A 26,215-nucleotide genomic window follows, 5' to 3' on the forward strand; every position below is an offset into this window, starting at 1 on the left:
AAATTATCCCTAGATGAATTTTATAAAAGTGCTTTCATGTAAAATTACTTTTCATATTTATAAAAGTGCTTTCATAAAAAGTGTTTTTATAAAAGCAATTTCATAAGGGTATACTTTGAAAATTTGAAAGAAACTGAAGGATAAAATAGTTACAAATGCTTATTTAAGTGCTTATTGGAGAAAAAGATTACCAAATGCCCAATTTGAAATAAATGCTTATTTTTTAAAATAAACACTTGAAAAAAGTTGGATGCCAAATGCAAAGGCACTTGTTCAATGAACACTTATTTTTAATATAAACACTCCCAAACATGGCCATAGTATGCATTTGTGGGGATTCTTGGTGACAATAGAATAAGGTGCATGTTAGGCCCATCAAAAGCATATTTAAGTGCTTATTGGAGAAAAAGACTACCAAATGCCTAATTTGAAATAAGTGCTTATTTTTTAAAATAAACACTTGAAAAAGTTGGATGCCAAATGCAAATAAGTGCTTATTCGAATAATCACTTGTTTTTAAGCATTTATTCAATGAGCGCTTATTTTTAATATAAACACTCCCAAACATGGCCATAATATACATTTGTGGGGATTCTTGGTGATGATACAATAAGGTGCATGTTAGGCCCATCAACCATACCATGAAGAATTTACAGTTCCATGAACCAACTTAAGCACAACAAGGTAGGGTCTCTGATTGGTCGGAGTAGAGACCTGGGATCAAATCTCGTTGCCACCAAGGTTGGGAGGCTAAGGGAGGGGAATGAACTACTCCCGTTGTTGGTCATTTCACTTTTTTTTGGGGGTAAATTACAAAGACGCCCCTGTACTATGGGGTTTGTGACAAAGACACCCCTTGTACTATGACCAGTAGACAAAGATCACTTTCCATTAGTCTTCCATCTAAAAAGGCCGTTACAATATTTTTTAATCTCCATACTACCCTTGTAATAACTATTCGGACAATTGGGAGAAAAATACTGTTCATCTTCCCTAACCTTACGATATTACTGTTCACCTCTGTTCCTTCTTCTTCCTCTCTCTCTTTTTTTTTCTTAATTTTCTTCTTCCCCTTCTTCTTGTCCATGACATTAGAGATCACCGACTACTGAGATTACACTGTTGGTGACTATGCCTATAGTCAAATCTTTGGAGCTCCGGCTTAGCCCCATAAATCCAACTTTTATAACATCGCGCTCGCTGATCATTGACACTCCCTTGGATCTCGATTCAATTTCCTATTATCTGAAGAAAATGATTGGTGTGTATGTGTATTTGCTTGATAGTTTTTGTCTTCTAGGTGGGTGAGTTTCATCCAGCGGAAACATTGATTTTCTGTTGTAGCTTGAACAACAGTTCACCTAATTGACTGTTTAAATGATTTGAATTTTTGTTACCTAGAAATTAGATTTCCGTGGAATATCTTCTCTCATATCTACTGCGAATCGCTAGGTTTGGGAACCTTGTTTTTTATCTCTAACATGCTTTAGAAGGAGGTTTTGCTTAAAATTTTGGATTCCTTCTTTGTGATACTTTTACTGATCGTTGTTTATGATATATAATGTCTAGATCAACAATTAAGTTGGTAAATAATAAATTGTTATTTCTATTTTCTTTAGTTTATTTTATTGTCCGACTTCAATACATGAACTTCTTCAGGGGTGAACTCAAAATGGCCACTAACTCCTCAGCTACTTCTATGCCTCTAACTCCTCGTGGTGCAGGAGAGATCATTCCGTCCTCAAGAGTTTTAGTTTCAGTGAACTCAAAATGGCCACAAGAAACTTCTGGCCTGACAGTGTTTTGGGAGAAGGGGGATTTGGATCAAATTTTAAGGGTTGGATTAATGAAAATGCACTTACTGCTACCAAGCCCAGAACATGGATGATTATTGCCGTGAAGAGGCTTAAACAAGATGGCCATCAAGGTCATAGGGAATGGCTGGTGAGTATTCCCCTTCTCAAACCTTGCATTTTTCAATATCTGGTTCATCCTCCTACTTTAGGGGATTGTATCTTCGTCTTCAAGTGGCAGTACTCAGAAATTCTTAGTTCAGTAAGGATTTCCCATCACTCATCGAGGCGATTGACATTGGAGAGCCCACTTCTGATACCTCTACCTGCAAGTCAGAAGCTATGGATTGGATATAATGTTTGTGTCCTCTCTTGTTTATGTTAAGCAAAGCTTCAGTGGCCATTTTCTTGGTGGATGATTTCTAATGTAATGGACAATAAGAAGGGGAAGAAGAAAATGAAGAAAAAAAGAAAGAAGAAGAAGAAGGAACAGATGTGAATAGTAATATCGTGAAGGACAGGGAAGATGAACAGTGTTTTTCTCCCAATTGTCCGAATGGTTATCACAAGAGTAGTATGGGGATTAAAAAATATTGCAATGGCCTTTTCGGACGGAAGGGGGTCTTTGTCTCACAGTCATAGTACAAGGGGGTCTTTGTCGCAAAACAAAGTACAGTGGGTCTTTGTCACAGACCTCATAGTACAGAGGGGGGTCTTTGTAATTTACCCTTTTTTTTTAGAACAAGTCAAGGCCTTTCCACTCCATTTAACACCAAGGGGGTGTTCTTTTTTTGGATTTTGAGAGGGGGAAAAGTTAGTCAATGGGATTTTGATTCCCATTGATCAAGAAACCCATGTTCTTTTATTAGATTTATGTGGGACCAGGGAAAGCATATTTGGTAAGTGATACCCATCTCCTAGGTGGGTAAATAACTTTCCCACTTGGGGTGGAAAGTTGCCAACACTTGAATGGGACAAAAATGCCCGTTTTAATAATGGATTTTTATGGTCAAAATGATAATTTCCTTATTTACATGGAAAATAAACGAACATGTGTAAATGCACTTACCCGAGTAAGTGTTTCTTGGGAAAGACTTACCCAAGTAAGTGCATTTACCCAAATAAATAACTTACCGAAAAGCGAACAAGCCCAAGTGTCATGCTTCAGCCTTCATGTTTAGGCCTTGTTTGTAATGGCTTCTACATTTGGAGGAAGTTCAGTTGAACTCCTGTGCTCTAGAGAAGTTACTCATAATAGCTTTATAATACAACCATGGTTTTGGGGTTTGAGAAGTTCATGGTGGCTTTCTGGATTTTTGCTAAACATAACTGATATTGTGCAATCTGGCTGCTCCCTTGTGTCAGGTGACTCAAACGTTGACTCGGAAGATTCCTTGTTAGGAGCGAGTTGGAAGTGGCCGAGCCGATGTGTTTCTGCAAGAGAGAATGCTAGAGTGCCCACATTGTCTTTACCCGGGGTAGGCACTCCGATGCTTAAGCCAGAGAGTGTTTGAGAGTTCATTGAGAGGATGAGAGAGCTTTAGAGTATGTAATCGCGCGTACTTTCTCAAGTAGAAATGAGTGTCTTATATAGGTATTAGAGGTCAAAGCCCTCTTACAACGGGTCTCCTCTTCTCGCGGAATTATTTCTGCTTAGTTGGGCGTATTAATATGCTGATTACAAGATCTGTGCGGAGATTATGAACTGCCCAAATAACTCTGAGGTGTGCGATGCAGTAGGCCGGTCTAACGGTCAAGGTATTAATGTTCCGGAGATTTCGGGCTGGTAACACATTATCAGTTTAAGTCAGTGGGCTCTCCTCGCAGGTTGTTGTGGATTCCTACAGCTTGACAGGTCTCTAAGACATGTCACCACAAGCTAGGGAGCCTACCAGTTCGGCCCGACCTAGGTGGAGGAGTCATTTGCACTTTCATTCGGTTTCTACTAGTTTTTTAGTTCGGCTGACTCTGTTTTCCTCTTTTCAAATATGGTGAAAATGGCTTCAATGTTGGCGGCTACCAAGGAGAGGAAGGCTTCCAGGAAGAAGCGAAGGGCGGATTGCCACTCATCGATGGAGGGGACCTCGACCAGTGTTGAGGTGAGGTCGCCATCTTTTGCCCCACCTGTCGTCGACCTTGAGGGAGGCAATGAACCAATGAGTACTGACCAGTACTCTATAGGTCCTACTGCCTTCCAACCTCAGGTCATCCAAGAGGGGCAGGAGGCCGACCCTCATGTCTTGGATATTCCTCGCTTCGTTCCCAACATGAATGTCTCTGTACTTGACCACGTGTCTGATCCTTGTGTAGCTATTTTTATGGCCAGGGGTATGCTGCTTCATGAAGATGTACGTTTTTACCGTGGCCTGGACCCAATCGACGTCTGAGCTTGGTTGACTCAATACATCGTTCAGGTTCATCTCCTTGTAAGGTTTCTGTCTTTCTTGTTTATGGAGCATCTATTTTGATCATGCTTTTCTTCTTTTGGCAAGCAAGCACCATCAGACAGGTTTTATTGGACCATGTTCATGCGAGCCAGAAGGAGAGAGGTGAGATGCAAGCGAACATCAATGCACTACAGGCCGAGATGTAGAAGGTCTAGCTTAGTTCGGAGGAGGATCGCCAATGCTTTTGTGAGTTGAGCAACAAAATGCAATGCAAGTTGAACGAGGCTCAAGACACTATTGCTGCCCACGCGTGCCAGCTGGAGGAGGGGCGGACAAAATACACTGAAGACATCTATCGAGCTGAGGAGGCAGCCGTCGCCCGTTTCTTGGAGTCCCCTAAGTATGAAAAGAGAAAGGTGAAGGACGCCATCCCTTCAATGAAGAAGGGTTTTAAGCTCTGTCGTCGTTATCTAAAAACGCTACACTCTAACTTCAACTTTGGGTCCTTTTCTGTGAGTGGCGTGCCTAACGAACTCACTGATTAAGTTGATGGGGAGCCCTTGACTCCTGAGGAGGATGAGGAGGGAGATGGCAAGGAGGGGGACGAGGAGGGCGGTGGTGTCGGCGACGAGCTGCGGGGCGATGACAAATAGTAGGTCGACCTGTCTGGTGACTTTGATTCTCTAGTGATTCCGAGAGCCTGCATGCTCTTATAAGTTGTTTCTTTGGGCCTGCGTACCCTTTATCTTCGAACTCAGAAATACTAAGTGTTTTCTTTTGCACACCTGTACGGTTGAATTACCGCTAGGTTGGCCTTTCGTATCTGGTAGTTTACCTTTGGATATAATTCTTTCCTATTTCCGTTGTTTAGATCGGTTGAATTATCGCTAGGTTGGTCGAATGCCTTAGTGTAAAAACTTTCATAGTTGTTGTTGCTCGAACTTATCTTCTGTGCTCTTATGGACGAGCTGTTGGTAGGTTGTTTTGAATGCCTTGGTGAAATTTTACAAGTTCACAGATACAGCTCAGAACACTTCTTCTCAAAGGTAATACTTTCTTAGGTTGTCTATGTTCCATGCCCAGGGTACCACCTTCCCCTCTAGTGTTTCGAGCTCGTGTGCATTTCCAACTATTACCTTGGAGGCTCTATAAGGGATTTCCCAGTTCAGGCCTAGCTTTCCCACACCGAACTCAGGTACCACAACTTTTCTGAGTACCAAGTCACCAACTCTGAATTGGCATTTCTTGACTCGGGCGTTATAGTACCGAGCCACCTGTTGTTGTTATGCTGCAGTCCGAATGTAGACCAGGTCTTTAACTTCCTCCACCAAGTCGAGGTTGGTCCATAGGTCATCTTCGTTAGTTTCTTCGCTGAACGTCTCAAATCGCAAGGTCGACACTTCCATTTCTGTTGGTATCACAACCTCGGTTCCATATGTTAGGTTAAAGATTGTTTCATCTGTCACCGTTTTGACGGTTGTTCGGTAGGCCCATAACACAGTGGGCAGCTTGTCCACCCACATACCTTTAGCTCGGGAAAGCTGAGCTTTAAGGCCACGGAGGATTGCCCTATTAGTTATTTCGGCCTAACCATTAGCATGGGGATGGGCGACCGAGGTGAAGTTTTGCCTTATACCCATTTATGCGCACCAGTTTTGAAACTTGATGTCCTCGAACAACTTATTATTGTCCAAGATTAATACTCTTGGCAACCCGAATATGCAAATGATATTTCTCCAAAAAAAGTTCTACGCATTTCGAGTTGTTACGGTGACTAGTACCTCGGCCTCTACCCATTTTTTGAAGTAGTTGACTGCTACCACTAAAAATTTCCTCTGTCCAGTTGTTGGCAGGAAGGGGCCTAGTATGTCGATTCCCCATTGTGCGAACGTTCACGAACTGGTCATGTATTTTAGGTCGGCCGCTGGTTGGTGTCGGATGTTGGCATGTCACTGGCACTTATCGCATTTCTGTACCAATTCGATGGCATCTACTTTCATTGTGGGCCAGTAGTACCCTTGCCGCAAAGCTTTTTGGGTGAGGGCTCTGCCCCCCAAGTGTCCTCTGCAGAGTCCTTCATGAATTTCATGCAGTACCCAATCTACTTCAGTTCGACGTAGACACCACAGGTGAGGTAACATGAAAGACCTTTTGTATAGCTGCTCATCCACAATCACGTAGCGAGTTGCTTGTCGTTTTATTCTCCGAGCTACATTACGCTCCTTTGGCAATGTACCCTGACATAGATAGTCGATGAGTGGATCTATCTAGCTAGGCTCTGCTATCATTACTTGGGCGACCTCCTCCACCACCTTCTCTATGGAGGGGCGAGGTAAGTCTTCTTTGTAGACCGTTCTTTTTGTCGAGTCAATTGTGCTGGTCAACCTGGAGAGAGCATCGAGCTCTGTGTTTTTCGATCTCGGAATTTGATGGAGATACCAAGAGTGGTAGTTGGATAGGAGTTCCCTCACCTTGGCCAAGTAGGGCGACATGGCTGGCTCCCTAGTCTCATACTGTCCATTCACCTGGTTTAGTACTAGTTGCAAGTCACTACAGACCATGAGATGTTTGGACCCGACTTCCTTTACTAGTGCTAGCCCGGCTATAAGTGCCTCATACTTGGCTTCATTGTTTGAAGTTCGGAATAAAAACGGAAGTGCGTATTCTAGTTTCACTTCGTTAGGTCCATAGAGTATTAACCCTGCCCTACTTCCGCTCTGGTTGGACGAGCCACCACATGGAGTATCTCCTCTTCCCAGGTCGGTATCTCCCAAGCTAGGGCAGGTGCTATGCTGGTCGAAGCCTCCGATGTGGATGCCAACTTGACAACTTTAGGGGTCCACGAGCTAAAGGTGCACTTGATGATGAAATCGGCCAGGATCTGTGCCTTTATCACTAGTCGCGGCTCGTAATGGATGTCATATTCACTGAGCTTAATTGCCCGCTTCGTGAGTCTCCCCGAGACCACAGGGTTTTGCAGGATCTGCCTCAGAGGTCAGTCGGTCAGAACTACAATAGTGTGGGCTTGGAAGTAAGGTCTTAGCTTTCGGGCTGCTAACACTAAGGCGAAGGTTAATTTTTTTATGTCCAGGTACCTTGTCTCAGTGGTGCGCAGGACTTTACTTACATAATATACTGGTCACTAAACTTTTCCTACTTCTCTTATTAGGACTAACCTGACTACATCATCACTCGCGGAGAGGTAGAGCTTAAGCTCATCCCCGGTCTCAGGTCTGGTCAATATGGGAGGTGAACTAAGGTCTCTTTTTAACTCGTCAAAGGCGAGCTGACACTCTTCGGCCCACTCAAAGTCTTGATTCTTTTTTTATTGCTTTGAAAAAGGGTAAGAACTTTCCAGCTGACTTAGACATAAATCGACTTAGGGCGGCTATTTTACCAGTTAATTTTTGGACTTCCTTAACCGAGCTAGGTGGTCGCATATCTAGTATTACCTGGATTTTTTCTGGGTTGGATTTGATGTCACACTAAAGACGCACTTGTTCAGGTTAAGTTTTAGGTTGTACTTTCTCAAAACATTGAAAATGAGGTTCAGGTTGACGATTAAACCATTTGAGAATTGAGTCTTGACAACCGTGTCATCAACATAGCACTCAACTTTATTTCTAATTAAATCTGAGAAAACATTGTTTACAAGTCGTTGGAAAGTTACTCCATCGTTTTTTTAATCAAAAGGGCATGACTTTATAGCAGCACAAGCCCATCTTGGTTATGAAGGCGGTTTCCTCTTCGTCTACTGGGTCTATCGAGATCTAGTTGTAGTCGGAGTATGCTGCCATGAAACTCAACAGCTTGAACCCTAAGGTCGCATCTACCAAGTAGTCTATCCAGAGGAGAGGGAAGCTGTCTTTAGGGTAGGCTCGGTTCAAATCGGTGTAGTCGATGCACATGTGCCATTTGCCGTTGGCCTTTTTCACTAACACTGGATTCACGATCCAGCTCGGATACTGGACTTCTCTCACGAAGTCCGGGGTGAGCAACTTCCCTACTTCATCTACTATTTTCCATCTCTCCGGACGAGTTTCCATTTCCTCTACTGGATTAGTCTGACTGTAGTGTTAACGTTTAACTTGTGAGTTATTAGTTTAGGGTCTATTCCAGACATTTCTACAGTCAACCAGGCGAAAACATCTAAATTATTAAGTAAAAAACTTACCAAGCCGGAGCGCACCGGTTTTGTTAGGCGAGCTCCTATTTGAATTGTTTTTTTTTTGCTCAACTTTTGAGACTGATACCAAGATGGTTTCTTTAGTCGGTTGAGCTCGCTCATCTGTGTTTTCTGGAAGTGGCTCCAGGTCGATGTCGACGGCAATCTTGCCTTTTGCCTTATGGACGGCTACATAGCACTTGCGAGATTCCAGTTTGTCACCTCACATGACTCCGATGCCTCCATCAGTAGGGAACTTTGTAGCCAGGTGATATGTTGAGATGTCCGCCCAAAGGGCGTGCAGGATGGGTCAACCCAGTATGGAATTGTACGGGGAGGGAGTGGCGACCACTAGGAAGTCGTGATCAAACCAAACTATGTTAGGAGGTGAGCCCTCCTCAACTAGTACCGTCACCCTACCAACGGGCCGAACTACTTCTCCGCTAAAGCCTATGAGGGGTATGTTGGCGGGCTGTATATCCTTTTTTTCGAGCTCCATGCACTCAAAGGCTTTTAAAAATATGATGTTGGCCAAACTGCCGAAGTTGACCAAAATTCTTTTTACCTTGAAGTCGTTGATTAGTAACCTTACCACCAAGGCGTCGTCGTGCAGATACTGTATTCTGCGCATGTCATTTTCGGTGAAGTAGATTACTTCTTCTTTTTGTAGGAGCTTTAGTGGATTATCATCTTCATGCTCAAGTTCCCTAACTGAATCTTTTCCAATCGAGGTGGTGCACCCGACTACAATTGACCCCCCAGACAGGTCGCTCATATTGCTGGTTCTTGGGAGCTGCTTCTTGCTCCCTACTTGTTTGGGGTGCCTCTCTGCCTTGCTCTACAGGTCGACCTTCATCTTTTACAAACTGCTTAAGATACCCTTGACAGATTAAGTCTTCCATCTCATTTTTTAGGTTCAAGCAGCTCTCTATATCGTGACCCATGTCATAATGGAAGTGGCAGTACTTGTCGGGGTTTCAGGTGGCTAGGTCGCCCTTCATCCTAGGCGGCCACTTTACATAGTTGTTTGACTTTATTTGCTTAAGTATTTCTCCCCTTTTTGTATTTAGGGGAGTGAAGGTTTTATTGTATAGAGGTGGGGTTCCAGATCACTGGTTTGAGCCCCGTTGGGGTGACTTACTTTTTCTTCTAGGCGAGCTGCTTCGCCTGCTTCTTGGTGATCTGCTTCTTTTTGGAGACTTACTCCTGTTCTTTGATTTGTTGCTACATACTTCTTCTTCAGCTCACTTCATTTTCCTGAATAGTTTGAACTGCGACCTTAGGGCTTCTTATGCCTTGATGAACTTGTCTACCACTATGAGGAATTTCTCCTTAGTCGTCGGAGGGTTCAACTTGATCTCCCAGCATAGGTCAGGATGACGCACGTTGTTTTTGGCCATGGTGAGTTGTACGACTGGGTCTAGATTAGGAATTTGCAAGCGTTCCATGTTGAACCTTTTTATATATTCTTAGAGCATTTCATTAGATTTTTCAATTACATTGAGTAAGCAGGTCGCAGACTTTGAATGTCTCTTACTTGTTGCGAACTGGTTGATGAATAGGCGGGCGAATTGGTTCCAATTTTTTATGGAGCCAGGGGCTAGCCTTGAGTACTAGAGCCAAACTTCTTCTTTAAGGGTGGTTCGGAAGGCGATGCACATGCTTGCATCATTAGCCCCATGAAGCAACATTAGGGCTTGAAAGTTATCAGCGTGCTCAATTGGATCGGTCGCACCCTTGTAGGTCTCAAGGGCAGGTGCTTTGAAGTTTTTTGGCCTCGGGGCCTAGAGGATCTCTGGTGCCAATGGAGATTCTCGAGTTAGGAGTGGCTGCTCGGATAAAGCGCCTACTTGGCTCATTGCCTTGCTATCTGCCCTTTTTTGCGTCACTTTCCTTGCTAGAGTGAAGTGATTTTTATTTGTGGCCCGGTGTGCATGTCTCCTGCGCCTTCTCTTGGACCCCTTAGACAAGCTTCTATTCCGATGGGAGCTGTATCTCGGCTTTCCACTGGTAGTAGGTTCTGATTGTGGCCGGGGACTATGTTGTCAACCTGAGGTTGGTTATTAACAGGCTCAGGTGCTTTGTTGGAGACCTAGACTTGACTGTGGACCCGGGTTGGGGTTACCAATCTGATTCAATTCGGCATTCTGCTAAGGTAACTGTTGGAGTGGCACCTGCTAGTTCTGTTGGTGGCGAGGTTGGTGTTGTTGTTGTTGTTGTTGCCCCCCCCTGTCGCCATGAAGGTAAACTTGCTTTCGCAAAACTTGAGCTAGTTGCTCATTCCCCGTACGCATTGCACCAGATCGTAGAACTAGCACGCATCAACTGCCGCATGAGCCATTGCGGGCTCGACCGTAGGAGGAGGTGCATTCACATTATTTGGTATGGCGGTCAGGTGCAGAAGGACATCTATTTCTCCAATGGTCATAGTAGGGATTTGGTTATTGTTGGCGGGCTGGTTGCTAGATGATTCCATTAGTTCTTAAGGTTTTCTAAAATTAAGACAAATACTTATCTGTTTGTAACAAGTTCCCACAGACGACGCCAATTGATATTGTGCGATCTGCCTGCTCCCTCGTGTTAGGTGACTCGGATGCTGATTCGAAAGATTCCTTGTCAGGGCCGAGCTATGCTGGGCCGAGCTGATGTGTTTCTGCAAGAGAGAATGTTAGAGTGCCTGGGTTGTGTTTACCTAGGGGTGGGCACTCTAATGCTTAAGAGTATGTAATCGCGCGTACCTTCTCAGGTAGAAATGAGTGTCTTATATAGGTATTAGTGGTCAGAGCCCTCATACAACGGGTCTCCTCTTCTCGCGTTACCGTTTTTGCTTAGTTGGGCATATTAAGATGCCGATTACAAGATCTACGCGGAGGTTACGAACTGCCTGAACAACTCTAAGGCGTGCAATGCGGTAGGTCAGTCTAATTGTTGAGGTATTAACGTCCTGGAGATTTCGGGCTGGTAACACATTATCGGTCTAAGTTAGCAGGCTCTCCTTGCAGGTTGCTGCAGATTCCTACAGTTTGGTCGGTCTCTAAGACAGGTCGCTGTGAGCTAGGGAGCCTGTCAATTCGGCCCGACCGAGGTAGAGGTCGGCCTAGGCAAGGTCCTCCAGGCTAACTTGTTGAGTTAGTTTACTTACTCAACGCTGAGGTGTTACTTGAAGGCCATGTGTCGCGAGGTGATTTGGATGACCAAATTACCCCTCACCAATAACTCATGTTTTCATGCGGGTCCAACTTTAAACATCAAAAGTCATGTCCCAAAAGCCCTCCCAAATGGGCACTTAGAGCATTGAGATCAGATTTGTGCCTGTCTAGTTCAAAAAAACATTCATAACGCCCATATTCAGGATGAGATCAGATTTCGTCCTCACACTGTCCTCACAGCACCTTTAGTTGTGCATTAAAAGCATCTCCATGCTTGTATATTTTCATTCATCAGAAGGTGTTACTAATGCACGGTTGAAAGAATTGCGAGGACAGTGCGAGAACGAAATTTGTGAGAACGAAATCTGGATTCATTCAAAATCTATTGTGCTTTTCTTCCTGCACAGCTGCACTTTTGCACTATGCAATCAGTGAAACCAGTGGATGACAAAAATTTCATTATCCTAATTCCTAAACACCTGTTTTATACAGATTGTAAGATAAAAAAGTGCAGCAGATCTTACTAGAGTGTAGAGTCTGGATGTATTAATAACAAACTGATAACCCGATAGCTGAGATGGTCACTCAGCAGAGTCAGCACCACTTCGAATATGAAAGTGAAGGATCAAACCCACGTAACCTAGGATTTTCGTGGGAAGGTCAATGATCATTCATGCCCGCTGGTCTGATCCATCCGTAGTGAATTTATATTGGAATGGGTCGGATTGAACCAATATCCAAGTCATTGATAAAGGATAAGAAAACAAATGTCAATGGATGAGGTTTGGGTTGGAACGAATTTAAATTAAAACTAAATTAAACAGATTAGATGATCTAGACGTTGAATTGAATTGATCCTATATAGTTCAAAATATATATTGGACTCATTGGATCGGATAAGATTGGAACAAATCCGGTCTAATTAACAACCCTACTCCACGTACTAGAGAGAAGACAACTGACAAACTAACCCCAACAAGAGGGCATCAGTCGATTCTCCCTTGACCAAACGATTCTTACTAGCCAAAAAATGAGAAATCATATTTCCCTGCCAATGAAACTCCTTAATATCATCCATAATAGACCAAATGGCCCCATATCCAAGGTTCAAATTTCAAAGCATCAATACGTTTCTGAGGTTACTCATAGATGAAATATACAAGTACTTTGAACTTTAGGCTATATCTCAGCTGGAATCAACGATGAGACAGACTTAATAGCATAATTTGATTCGATAATCATAAGAATGTAAAATGGCATACAATACGTCAATACCTAGACATTGAATAACGTTTGTGGCAGTATTCTTATGCATGGAACTGTATTGGTCGATGCGTATCATATTGAAAACCTAGGGATGTTTCGGGAGGTTTAACTTGATTCGGGGATAAAAGGGCTTTAGACCGACCCCTCTGAACCAGATTCACAAAGGAAAAAAAAATAATAATAAAAGATGAGCAAGAGTCAATACACCCTTATCAACGTATCAGACTGTATCGATATTTTAAACCTTGAACGTGAGATGAGATTAACATTTTCAGCAGATGGATAAACAATTTACCCTCTAAGAGGGTACTGATGGTAATCAATAATCTCCATAAAATTGACTTATCATGGGACCCATTATAGTGGTGTAAGAATATGGGGAAGTTGGTCAAATTAATTGGTTAACCAATTTACCCGATGAGATACTGATAAAAGAATGGGGCCTTTCACATAGTGGTTATATTTTACAAAAAGGCCAAAATACATGCACTCCTACATCTGAAATCAAATTGATATTTTTCTACTAGAGCCATGTTTGGGAGTTCTCAAAATGAAGTGCTTATTTGGGTAGGGACCACACCACTAAGCACTTATTAGTGTTTGGAAAATAAGCCTAAAATAAATGCTTATTTTAAAAATAAGGACCTATTTTTTAAGCCCAAACTTCTATCTCTTTTTAAGTGCTCATACAATTAGCACTTATTCAAATTTTTTCTCCCATAATTGTCCCTGGTGGATTTTTAGAATACCAATTATAACCCTTTAACAAAAACAATTTTACAAAGGCACTTTTATAAAAGCAATTTTGTGAAAATTACTTTTACAAAAATAAAGTATTTTTACAAAGGCACTTCTATAAAAGTACTTTTTATGAAAGGACTTCTTTAATAGTACTTTTACGAAAGTACTTTTATGAAAGCACTTTTACAGAAGTACTTTTATAAAAGCACTTTTATAATATTACTTTTACAAAAGTACTTTTATGAACACACTTTTACAACTTTTACGAAAAAACTTACAAAAGCTCTTTTATGAAAGTACTTTTACAAAAGCACTTTTATAAAAGTATTTTATGAAAGCACTTTTATAAAAGTACTTTTACACAAAAACACTTTTATAAAAGCACTTTGGATTGGATGTTTTGAAAATTTGAAAGAAAATTAAGGACAAAAGAGTCACAATTGCTTATTTAAGTGCTTATTGGAGAAAAGGCCCCCAAACACCCAATATAAAACAATTGCTTATTTTTTTATAAAAGTACTTGAAAATAAGTGCTTATTCAAATAAGCACTTGTTTTTAACATAAGCACTCCTAAACATGGCCTAGATCTCTAACCCGACCAACCAAATTCTTTTCTAAGTGACTTTGGGGCTTTGCAAAAAGATGCGGGGCTCAACATCATTTAGACTTAGAGTGATTAGTGAAAGAGAAAATAAAAAAGCTTATTCAAAGCAAAGACTTACAAAAGATATTTATAACAGCTCCCTTCTATAAATACTATCAACACCTGGTTATTAACTTATTATAAATGTTTACAATCAATAGTTCAAAAGTAATGTGATGGCATGCTTAGAAAGGAAAATGATTAAACTTACCACCTGGCCAAAGGGAAGGAAACCAGGAATGCCTCCATTTTAGTGTAAAGTGTAGCTATCGGAGGACAATTGGGGGTAGGAGGTCTATAAATAGACGTGATAAACTGGCTGGTCTAAAAAATTTGATGTAATAGGCTGTATATAGTCCAAGGAGAATGATCAAAACTTGCCTAAAAATGGAAGAACCAAGAAAATGCAACTGAAGGAACTCAAAAGTAATGACCAGCCCTGAATGGGAGGAGGTAATGTTCCTGACATATTTGAACCATTCCCAGTCTGTGTCGTGGCTTCACGACTATGGTTACCCGGTTCAACAGCAACAGCAGGAGGCACTACAGTAGAGTTTCGAGTATTTACTATCGAAGTGTTGGAAACCTCGATGTCGTAACCTGGGGGACAAAAATAATAGTTCCTTGTTAGAATGGTAAAATTTTCATAATGGTTAAAGAGAAATCAATATGTGCAATCACAGAACAACACTTACAATTGGATTGCTTCCAACCCAATACCAGCTTCTCACGGTCAAATACTAAATGGTACCCAGTCATGAAGTTTTCTGCATGAAGATCAATATTGCAGCATAAGGCTATGAACTATTTCCAATGTATATATATGCACACAATATACATTAATGTGTTTGGCAGTATGTAAAAGCTCAAACATTGAGCCTACTACACCAACAATTAATAATATGGAGCAGAGATGCATATTACTGATTGATAATTATCAGTAAAAAAGGTGCATTATTTACAGAAGAAACAGAGACAAGAGGCTTGATAAAAATTCAATTAGGGCCTTGCACAGTTGGCAATAAAATGGATGGATGTGATAAGCAATTAGAAAAAATGTATAGTTTCCACATGGTACAGTGCACTGGTGGAGCTTTGAAAGCCAAAGATCTATATGCCACAGACTTACAAACAATGATATAAACTAGCTGCCTGAGCTAATGCCTCAATTGGATGAAGCCACAACCAGACAAAGCAACGATTTTGTCAAAATAGCCATGCAGGTGATTGCCTAGTTGTCAAGGTGATTGACCAGTGACTTGGGCAACTTTAGATAATCAAGAAATTCAAAATTTGACCTATGTCAATGTTGACTGGATCTAAAAGCTTCCAATACATATTTGCAAATTTTGCTTGTGCAAGTGTCTGGCTTGCCAACAACGATTTAGATCATGAAGCTGTTTTCTCTCAGGAGCCCCCCTAGAATTTTAGGTTCATAGTTTTTCTTGAATTTTATGGGAGTGTTCTCCCTTGTTGCTTGTAATTTCTCCCATTTGTATAAAAAAAGTACAACAATGCAATTTATGTCTGTGTATATCACCTTTATACTATAAGGGAATTAATAAGGCACTTCACACCATAGGGAGCTTTTCACCATTGCATTGGTTTTAAATGACACATACGACAATACAATATGTGGGATACAGGTTTTCAGTAGATTCCAATAATGATGCCCACAAAGTTTCCCTTATTTAGTTGCCGCCCGGGACAAAAAAGATAATCAATTTGCCTAGACTTTTGCCTGAAACACTAAGTGAATTCCTGGTTTAATACAGCCAACTGATCTTCCACAGCATTGCAAAACCCTTACGTGACTGAACTTGATATTTGAAAACAACCTCCTGGTTTCCATCCCCAAGCAATATTTTAAATCTCTTTAGTCCATACAAAATTCATAAACAGTATTTGTAAAGAAATACTTACGACCAATGATGTTCACATCCGGGCTCTTTACAACACCCAAACAATAATACAGTGCATCCTGCACATCATGAGAATAAAATTATATATTTTTTATAAGATTGCTGCAAGTTATTGTAGTATTGCAATAGAAAACCATGCCTTACTTTGGAAGAGACTACAACTATGGTATCAAGAACAGGAAACTGATTTCCACCTTTCATGGTTAGAGTTACATTAGGTACGATGATGCTTGTCGCATTCAAACTACATGTTCAGATAAAGAGTCAAAACTTGGACTGTTCAATATGGAAACCAGTTAAGTATTCAGATAAAAAGAACTTAGATGAATTACCTAATACTGTAGCAGTATTCAAATGGTATTTGGGGATCAGGTTGATTTCGTTTGTCTTGGGCCTGGGCGTTGAACTGTGAAAAGAGCAAAATGTTGCAGATGTAGTAATTAGAAAAGTGGCTGCAGGAATAATAATGAAATTCATCATCTGGAATACTTACACTCTCAGCAAGACGCGTGTAAACTGGATCAGTTAAGTATGTGAATGAAGTTCCTGAGTCAAAAATTGCACTCAAATTGATTTCGATGGCATCATTTTCAACAATTATCTGAGTCATTGTGATATTATATGTTGGGCTGGCCACAATTTCCAAGAGAACAAGTCAGAAAGTTATCGTGCTATTGGTGGATGTTAACATTAAACTGAAGTACACAAATACAAATCAAGTAAAAGACCACTCACTGTAACTGGTTAATTTCAAATGGAGTTTCTTCATGGTCTGTGCTACCTTTGTCTCCAAAAACGATTCTTCCAATACCATCTGTTCCAAAACACATGGAGAAAGAATTTGCAGTGAAGCCTGCACTTGATAAAATGCTTGGAACCGATAATTTATCCATACCAAGCCCAAACAAACCATTGGGGGCAGCACCAACCAGAAAAGAACCAGTCTGAACTTTACCACAACTGCATCATCCAAGTGACAATATTGGATCAGACACATTAGTAAGAAAGATACCAACATGGCCCAGTAATAATGGAAAGAAGTGAAGAAAAGGGATGTTAGATGTCTAAAACCAGTTAAGTGCAGTATGTAAACAAGGGAAAAAGCTCAGTGAATAAGAGATCTTCAATTAAGATTAGAACTTCTTGGTACAGTAAGAAAGGTCAACATTAATATATACATACCCAAATGTGATTGGTGCATCAACAAATTCTGGACGAATATTGTTTGTCGTCAAGTGCAAAATATCCTCCACCAAGTATCCAGCAGATGAAGTACCATTAGAAAGATATGAAACACTATAAGGGCAAACATTTGGTGTTCCAGAACATCTTTGACTTTCACACAAACTGCTGTTGCAGGAAACAATTTTGCTAGTTGTTGAAATATTTGGACCGTAAATGTTGAGATTTACCACCTGTCATAGTACAAGTTGATTAGGATAAACAATTATATGATTACAGAATTGTAAATTATAAAGAGTAAAAACATAGGAAAGATAAATTTTATAAGGTTTCTATTAGGATTCGGCCTGCCCTTGAATCCTATTAAGCTGATAATAGTCAAGAAGGAAGAGAAAGAGAGAGAGAGAAAGAAGAGAAGAGAAAAAAGGGAGAGAAAGAACTGGTTTGAATCAGAGAAAAAGATCACTCTCCCATTCGGCCAGATTTGATTTATATTACTTATATTGTGGAAAAGACACATGTGCCCCTACTTAAGTAAGGGACACTAAATCTAACATAATCTTACACATCAGCACATAAACATAAGTACAAAGACAGAAATACCCCTACATATTCGACACTAGCACTCCCCCTCAAGCTGGAGAATATATATCATATAATCCCAACTTGTTACCTATGTAGTCCACTCTTCCCTGACTCAACCCTTTAGTAAACAAGTCTGCCCACTGGTTCCCTGTGTTAACATATGCAGTATCTATCACTCCACTTATCACCTTCTCTCTCACAAAGTGACAATCAACCTCTACGTGCTTGGTTCTCTCATGAAACACCGGATTAGAAGAAATATGAATTGCAGCCTGATTGTCACAGTAGAGCTTCATTGGAGTGTCAACAGTGTATCCCATCTCCTGTAGAAGGTTCTTCAGCCACACTAATTCACAAGTAGTATGTGTCATAGCTCTATATTCTGCCTCTGCACTGCTTCTTGCCACAACTGTCTGATTCTTACTTTTCCATGTCACCAGATTACCCCCAAGAAAAGTGCAATAGCCTGTGGTAGATCTCCTATCAGACATAGAACCGGCCCAATCAGCATTAGTATATCCTTCTATTTCAAGTTTTCCACCACTCTTGTATATCAAACCACGACCAGGAGCCCCCTTTAAATACCTCACAATCCTTAGAACCGCATCCCAATGTGGAACCAGAGGATTCTGCATGAACTGACTTACCACACTAACCGCAAATGAAATATCTGGCCGAGTAATGGTTAGGTAGTTCAGTTTGCCTACAAGCCGCCGGTATCTGCCAGGGTCTTCAAACACTTCACCCATATCGCTGCTCAGCTTAGTGTTTGTTTCCATAGGTGTTTCAGCTGGTTTAGCACCTAACAAACTTGTTTCTTCCAACAAATCAAGGACATATTTCCTTTGACACAAGTTAATACCATGCTTAGACCTTGTTACTTCTATCCCCAAGAAATATTTCAATTTACCAAGGTCCTTTGTTTGAAAATGTTCCTACAGAAAAGCCTTCAACCTATCAATGCTCATTTTATCATTTCTGGTAATAACAATATCATCTACATACAACACCAATAGGATCTTTCCTGCCTGAGAGTCATGACTAAAGACTGAATGGTCAACTTGACACTGTTTCATACCAAACTTCTTAACCACCTCACTGAACCTACCAAACCATGCTTGAGGAGACTGTTTAAGCCCATAAATGGCCTTCTTTAGTCTGCACACCTTACCGTCCTCCCCCTGAGCAACAAACCCTAGTGGTTGCTCCATATAGACCTCCTCGAGCAGATCACCATGCAAGAAAGCATTCTTGATATCAAGCTGATAGATGGGTCAATCATACATAGCAGCAAGAGAGATCACAACACGAATTGAACCAATCTTCGCAACCGGGGAGAAGGTCTTTGTATAGTCAATACCGTAGGTTTGGGAGTACCCTTTGGCAACCAGTCTAGCTTTCAACTGCTCTACACCACCATCAAGTAAGCACTTAATAGTATAAACCCACTTACAACCGACAACCTGCTTACCAGGAGGAAGAGGAGTAAGGTCCCATGTATGATTATGAGTTAAAGTTGAGAGTTCTTCTTCCATTGCACGGCGCCATCCTGGAGAGGCAAGGGCTTCCTGGACATCCTTAGGGACAACAACAGAGGACAACAAGGAGATAAACTGGCGATGGGAAGTAGAAAGGTGAGTGAGAGAAACATAATCAGAAATAGGGTGAAGGGTACAACTGCGTTTACCTTTCCGCACAACAATGGGAAGATTAAGGTCAGATACTGGGGGTGGGGCTGGTGTGGTGACAACTACCGGATCTATCGACGATGATGGAGATGGAGGAGGAGCCGGTACATGTGGGTGATGTGTATACACTTGACGGATAGGTGGTCGTTCAATAGGCGGTGGCATCGGAGGCAAGGACTTGGTTACAGTTGGAACAAGAGGAATGGAATCCACAACTGGAAGAGGAAGGGGAGGAGGAAGAAACATCACCAGACCCCAAGAAAAAAGGAGTAGACTCAAAGAAGGTAACATCAGCACACACAAAGGAACGTCGAGAGCTAGGATGATAACATTTATACCCTTTCTGAGTTCGGGAATAACCAAGGAAGATGCACTTAATGGATCGTACATCTAACTTGTTCCTTCCTAGCCCCAGATTATAGACAAAGTAGACACACCCAAAAACCCGAGGAGAAAGAGGAAATGGAGACAAGGTAGGAAACAAAGTGGTGAATGGAGAATGACCATCAAGGATAGACGTGGGCATCCGGTTAATCAAGAAGCAAGAAGTAAGCACCGCATCACTTCAAAAGGGTTTGGGAACATTCATGTGATGCATGAGAGATCAAGCTGTTTCCAAAAGATGACGATTCTTTCTCTCAGCTACTCCATTTTGTTGTGGGGTGTAGGTACATGAAGTCTGATGGATAATGCCATGTTGGTCCAAGTATTCTTGAAATGATGAAGAAAAATATTCACGGCCATTATCGGAACGAAAAATTTTAATGTGAACACCAAATTGGTTGCAAATCTCAGCATAAAATTTTTGGAAAATGATAAATAGAGCCACGTCATCCTTGAATAATCATCGACAAAAATGACAAAATATCTATATCCATTGTATGACATTATTTTATAAGGACCCCAAGCATCTGAATGAACCAAAGAAAAATGACTCGACATACAGTTATCAACCCTAGGACTAAAGGGAACACGATGATGTTTCCCCAACTGACACGACTCACAATCCAAAACAGAAAGATGACTCAACGAAGGAACCAAAGACTTCAAAACTTTCAGTGAAGGATGACCAAATCGACAGTGCCACTAGAGAGGAGAGAGAGATGACTGGAGAGCTGTTGACGTTCTTCCACCACCGTCAAGATAATACAATCCACCGGCTTCATGCCTTCCACCAATCTTCATCCCCGTCTTGAGATCCTGAAAAACACATGAAGAAGGGTAAAAAGTAATAGAGCAATTAAGAGACTTTGTCAACTTACTAACTGACATAAGGTTAAACGGAAACTTAGGGACATACAGAACTGAGGATAAAGGTAAGGAGATCATGTTAACATTGCCAACACCACAAATGGAGGATGTTGAGCCATTAACAAGGGTGACGGATTGCTATGTTGAGCAATGAGAGAAGGAAGAAAACATACATGGAGTTTCAGTCATGTGATCGGAGGCTCCAGAGTCAATAATCCAGGGATTGGGTGTGGATGGCAGACAAGCCATACTTGAGTGTGTGAGTGGTCGTGTTCTGTTGAGATGTGGCCTGAACAAACTTCTCATACTCATCACGGGGAATACTCATCATCTCCGTCTCGGGAACATCTGTGGATGTAGGAAGCATCTAATCAACTGAACAACTCTCCTGTCTGAAGCTACTGTCACTAGTCATGGCATGATTGGTCCAAGTTGAAGGTGGACCATGCAAGTCATAGCAGTAATTAATGATATGTCCATCCATACCACAGTGTGTACACCTCCTCGGACCCGAAATACGTCCTCGTCCATGGGCTCCCCCTGAATCTCTACCTCCAGTACAACCACCACCATGGTTATAGGTAGGTCCACCACCACCATTCCGGCCATATACTGGTCCACTGCTATCACTACGGCCAGATTGAGCTCCTCGAGCTCCACCTCTAACACCACGACCCCTCGATACTGCAAAGGCTGATCTATCAGAAACACTAGTGTTCTCGGTAAATCCAATGGAAATCCTCCTAAGTCGAGCAAACACTTCTTCTAAGGAAGGGAGAGCTGATCCTCCTAGTATCTGGGCCCACACTTGTTCATACTCAGACTCCAGTCCCACCAAAAATCGAGTTACATCAAGTTGTTCTCTCTGTTGTTGCTGAATTTTGACATCAGAAGTGAGGGGGTGATAAACATTCAACTCATTATGGATGTTTCTCATATTAGCATGGTACTCCTCAAGACTCTGATTACCCTGTTGTAGATTAAAGTATTCCTGATACAGCTGATATACTCTGGTTGTATTGTCTTGACCCGAATACAACTTCTTAGCATGATCCCACACTTCTTTGGCAGTGTCAAGAAACATGAAGTTTACACTAATCTTGGGTTCCATATTGTTCCAAAACCATGTGATAATCTGTGCATCTTCTTATTCCCAGTCATCATACTCATGAGAATCGGTGGAGGGTTTTTCTTCCCTTATGTGTTTCACCTTCTTCTTTGCCTTAAGAAAAACTTCTACAGATTTAGCCCAGGGTACATAATTCTCTCCATTCAGTTAAATGGACGTCATTTGAACATTCAGGTAGTCAGTAGGGACCATCACATTAGTCTTGCTATCACTGTTGTCTCCCATAGCTGAATTCTGATATTGCTAAATTCGGCACACTGCACACTAGACCACACCACACACTGAACACATTGGTTTCAGCACTTAGTACTGCTGAAAATTGCACTCTTTACACCACAAACCCTACCCCACGACTACCTGAACACTCACCACACTGTTTGAGGACCACTCCCCTTTCGAATCATACTGAAAGAAAACATAAACCCTAGCACACTATAATCTGAAATCCCACCATACAATCTGAAACAGACTTATGATTTGATTCACAACATGAAATTGCATAGAAATCTCTTACCTAATCACCCGAAAATCAGACCACACAAGACATCCACTGCACCACACGAATCAACCCTCTTCTCTTCATTGATTAGAGGAGGGCTTCTTAGAAACCACAGCAACCAACCACAGATAGCACAACTGGAGGCATAGAAACCTCCAAGGGAAGAGAGTGACCACTCCTTTTCAGCCCTTTCCCTTATCTCCAACAGATGGCGAAGAAACCGAGAGAAAACCCTAAACTAGGTGCGCAGAGAATAGAATTCTGGGCAGGTCTAATTTGCTCAGTTTGGCTCTGATACCATATTAGGATTCGGCCTGCCCTTGAATCCTATTAAGCTGATAACAGTCAAGAAGAAGGAAGAGAAAGAGAGAGAGAGAAAGAAGAAGAAGAGAAGAGAAGAAAGGGAGAGAAAGAACTAGTTTGAATGAGAGAAAAAGATCATTCTCCCATTCGGCCAGAATTGATTTATATTACTTATATTATGGAAAAGACACATGTGCCCCTACTTAAGTAAGGGACACTAAATCTAACATAATCTTACACATCAGCACATAAACATAAGTATAAAGACAGAAATACCCCTACATATTGGACACTAACAGTTTCTTTGACACAATTTAACAAAACACTTGAGATATGATGTGAAAAAAGAAAAGGGTAAAACAGTTATAAGGTAGCATCTTATGCAAACTCAAATTTAAACAATTTGGCACAACTTCAAGACCATGAACAGAATCAAAATTTTGAGCTAACACTTTTTTTTGATAAGTAACATTTTGAGCTAAAATTACTACTTTCTTAAGGCACTTAGGTCTTTAGCATCAATTTCATTGTTAAGACTTACAGATGAAGCCTTTAGAAGTCATCACTGTTTACTCCCATGGTTATGTCTCCAGAATTATGCATCAGTGATTCAGCATTAGAATATGATTTCATGGCTATCTCAGGTATACATGGAGAATAACCACCATGTACAACATGTTCTCAAACCCTTAAAGATGTGTGTCAATCTAGTGCTTAATGACTTAAATCATATATATATATATATATATATATATATATATATATATTTCTGCTTCTACCAACGATTTGGGAGTTGGCTAAGGGTGCTGACGATTCGGTTACCCAAACCGTGAGTTATTTTTGAAACCAAACTGGTACCCAGAGGTTTTTTAAAAACCTTGAACCAAAATCAAACCAAAACCAACCGATTAACCAGTTGATCGGTTCATTTTTTGACTGGTTCGGTTCTTGGGTTTTTATATTTTCAATATATATTATAAAAATATATAATATAAGTACTATAAATATATAAATAATATATAATATATAAATATGTATATTATATTATAAATACTACAAATATATTCTATTTAATATATCACAAATGAATAATTAAAAATGTAGTATATATCTATAATTATATATAATGCATATAAATCTATATATAATATATAGATAAAATTATATATACAAGGTTCATTTTTTGACTGGTTCGGTTCTTTGGTTTTTATATTTTCAATATATATTATAAAAATATATAATATAAGTACTATAAATATATAAATAATATATAATATATAAATATGTATATTATATTATAAATACTACAAATATAATCTATTTAATATATCACAAATGAATAATTAAAAATGTAGATTATATTTATATTTATATATAATGCATATAAATCTATATATAATATATAGATAAAATTATATATATATATATCATATTAATAAATATATATACCAGTCAGTTCGGCTAACCAGATTTTTCAGTCAGTTCAGTTTTTTGGTTTTTCTTGAGCACCCCTAGGGTTGGCTAGGTGAATCCTGCCCCACCATTTTGCTTAATTAATGACTTACTTTCCCTAAATCTAGTAATATTGGACCTCATGAAAATAAAAACATCCTGCCATGGCAATTAACACCAGTGATAGTGCAGATAATGGCTTTTAGCCTTTTGGGAAGAACTGAGCCTCAGAACTGAATGCCTGAATCTAAACAAAAGCAGCATCAAATAAGCATAAGTTGGGCACATTAAATTTTGTGAAATCAGAGTTTGTTGGGTACTTGTACCAAGGTAAGCTCTGATTCATTTGAGCATATGCACAACGCGTCCTTTAATGAAATAAACCTCACGGAGAAACTAAAAACAATTCAAGCTTGTGGAAGTGAAGAAACAAATTCAAGTGCAAAGAATGGTTCAGATTCATCCAAATTCGTAAATGTTTCATCTTTCCTTAGAAAACCACTGATCTATAACACATATATTGAACAAAGGCACATGACTTTCTAAGGAAAATATAGATATCGATTCAACACAAGTAACAAGCTAATAATCAATAAAAGAAATAACACACACAGGCAAGTAATTAACAGGGAAAAATAGAATAACGTACAGCTCCAGACGACCTCCTCAATGTTTTAAGGCAGTTGACACAATTACATGGCACCCAGAACAGGTCACTTCCGGTGTCCAGTGCCACCAGATATGACAAACTTGGTGTCCCCAGTGAAACATTGGCATAATGCAAACTGGATTTAAAAGCACATAACATACGATCAACACACAAATTTTCTTAATCGACCAAGTGACCTTGGATTGTAAAAACAATTAAACTAATTAATTCAGTTAATAAAAATGGTTCAATCGGACTGCTACTCGATGAATCCATAAAATAAAAAGAGAAAAAAAATAAGGACCAAGGAAAATGTGTACGGATTAAGTAAATGAAACTAAACGAGTAAGGGAATCTGAGCATACAATCCCAAGGCATTCTGACGAATGGTAGTGTTCCCATTGATGAAAGTGAGAGACTGATTATTGTCGTTGCTAGCAAGTCCGCGGCCTCTAATAAAACGGTCTCGATGGACCAAAGCAGAGTAGTAATCAAGACTTCCCTTCTCTGGCAAGTCGTCGACGGGGAGAACTCCCTTGACGGGGTCCGAGAACCTGTGGTGAATATCGAAGCCGAAGGTCCCGGAGCCATGGCAAGTCTGCAAACCGAATGCGAAGATAAACAAAAACAAAAGAGGAGAAGATTTACAGGCAGGTCTAGAAGTAGAAGCCATGGCTTAGAGGAGGAGATTCGTCTGAAAGAAACTAGAGAAGAAAAAGAGTAGAGAAGTGGAAAGAAAATGAGGAAAGATATGACCTTGAATATAGAAGAATGGACTCGGTCGCACCTGGCGAACTAGGGAGTTGGAGAAGGGCTGACGCCAACTTTTCTAGTCCGCTACAAAGTTGAAATCGTAGTTTCTCCCTCCCTCCGCCACCTTCAGACTTCTTCTGTTTTCGTTTTTTATTCGATTTTATTTTTCTCGTTTCTAAGCCTGGCTCTGGCTGGTGAATCATGAATGATGAGGGGAAAAGAAAAAACACGTCTCCCTCCACGCGCGTTCTCTCTCCACCTTCTTGTCTTCTTGTGAGAGAATTTCAAACTTTCATTCCTTCGGTTCTTGGGCTAACTACGTGTCGCACGGAGAGCGGCTTGTTGACAGTCAAGGCTGTCGATCATGGACAGCCAGAGTTTTGGCAGCGGGAATTAGGTGGTTTACAAAGAGCCCCATGTACTACGAGGCTAGTGACAATTACCCCCTGATCTTTTACTTTGTAACAAATATCTTCGGCTTAGAGTTCATGGGTTAACTTCGAAAAATATTTTCATTAAGCTGTTTAATTTGAATGATTTATATTTCGATTAATTTCTATATATAATATTGAAGTCCTCTCAAATGCTCTAATAGATCACTGCAGATTTTTATTGAATTTAATATTCAGATCAAATGGTAGAGGTTTATTTCTAATA

At 40.5% G+C, this 26,215-nt stretch overlaps 1 protein-coding gene across 1 annotated transcript; it reads right to left on the reverse strand.

Annotated features, from left to right (window-relative positions):
- Positions 1-14,247: 14,247 nt before the first annotated feature.
- Positions 14,248-25,747, reverse strand: LOC104604285 (aspartyl protease family protein 1-like). The gene is made up of 10 exons (XM_010268571.3): positions 25,171-25,747; positions 24,806-24,941; positions 17,250-17,482; positions 16,803-17,027; positions 16,561-16,696; positions 16,400-16,473; positions 16,212-16,311; positions 16,069-16,126; positions 14,841-14,912; positions 14,248-14,745 (listed from the first exon to the last, which is right to left on the reverse strand). The coding sequence occupies exons 1-10, from the start codon at positions 25,476-25,478 to the stop codon at positions 14,516-14,518; spliced, it is 1,572 nt and encodes a 523-aa protein (XP_010266873.1). The 5' UTR covers positions 25,479-25,747; the 3' UTR covers positions 14,248-14,515.
- Positions 25,748-26,215: the final 468 nt, after the last annotated feature.

This window comes from Nelumbo nucifera, chromosome 6 (genome assembly GCF_055504915.1).
Source record: "Nelumbo nucifera cultivar China Antique chromosome 6, China Antique-T2T, whole genome shotgun sequence".
In the NCBI taxonomy this organism is placed as follows: Eukaryota; Viridiplantae; Streptophyta; class Magnoliopsida; order Proteales; family Nelumbonaceae; genus Nelumbo; species Nelumbo nucifera.

What these genes read in the sequence shown, in the direction of transcription:
- LOC104604285 (XM_010268571.3), bottom strand. Translation starts at nt 25,478, where the DNA reads ATGGCTTCTACTTCTAGACCTGCCTGTAAATCTTCTCCTCTTTTGTTT. An exon ending in CGTCAGAATGCCTTGGGATT is followed by an intron (nt 24,942 to 25,170) that starts GTATGCTCAGAT and finishes TTTTAAATCCAG; the next exon opens with TTTGCATTATGCCAATGTTT. An exon ending in TGAGGAGGTCGTCTGGAGCT is followed by an intron (nt 17,483 to 24,805) that starts GTACGTTATTCT and finishes GTACTATGACAG; the next exon opens with GTGGTAAATCTCAACATTTA.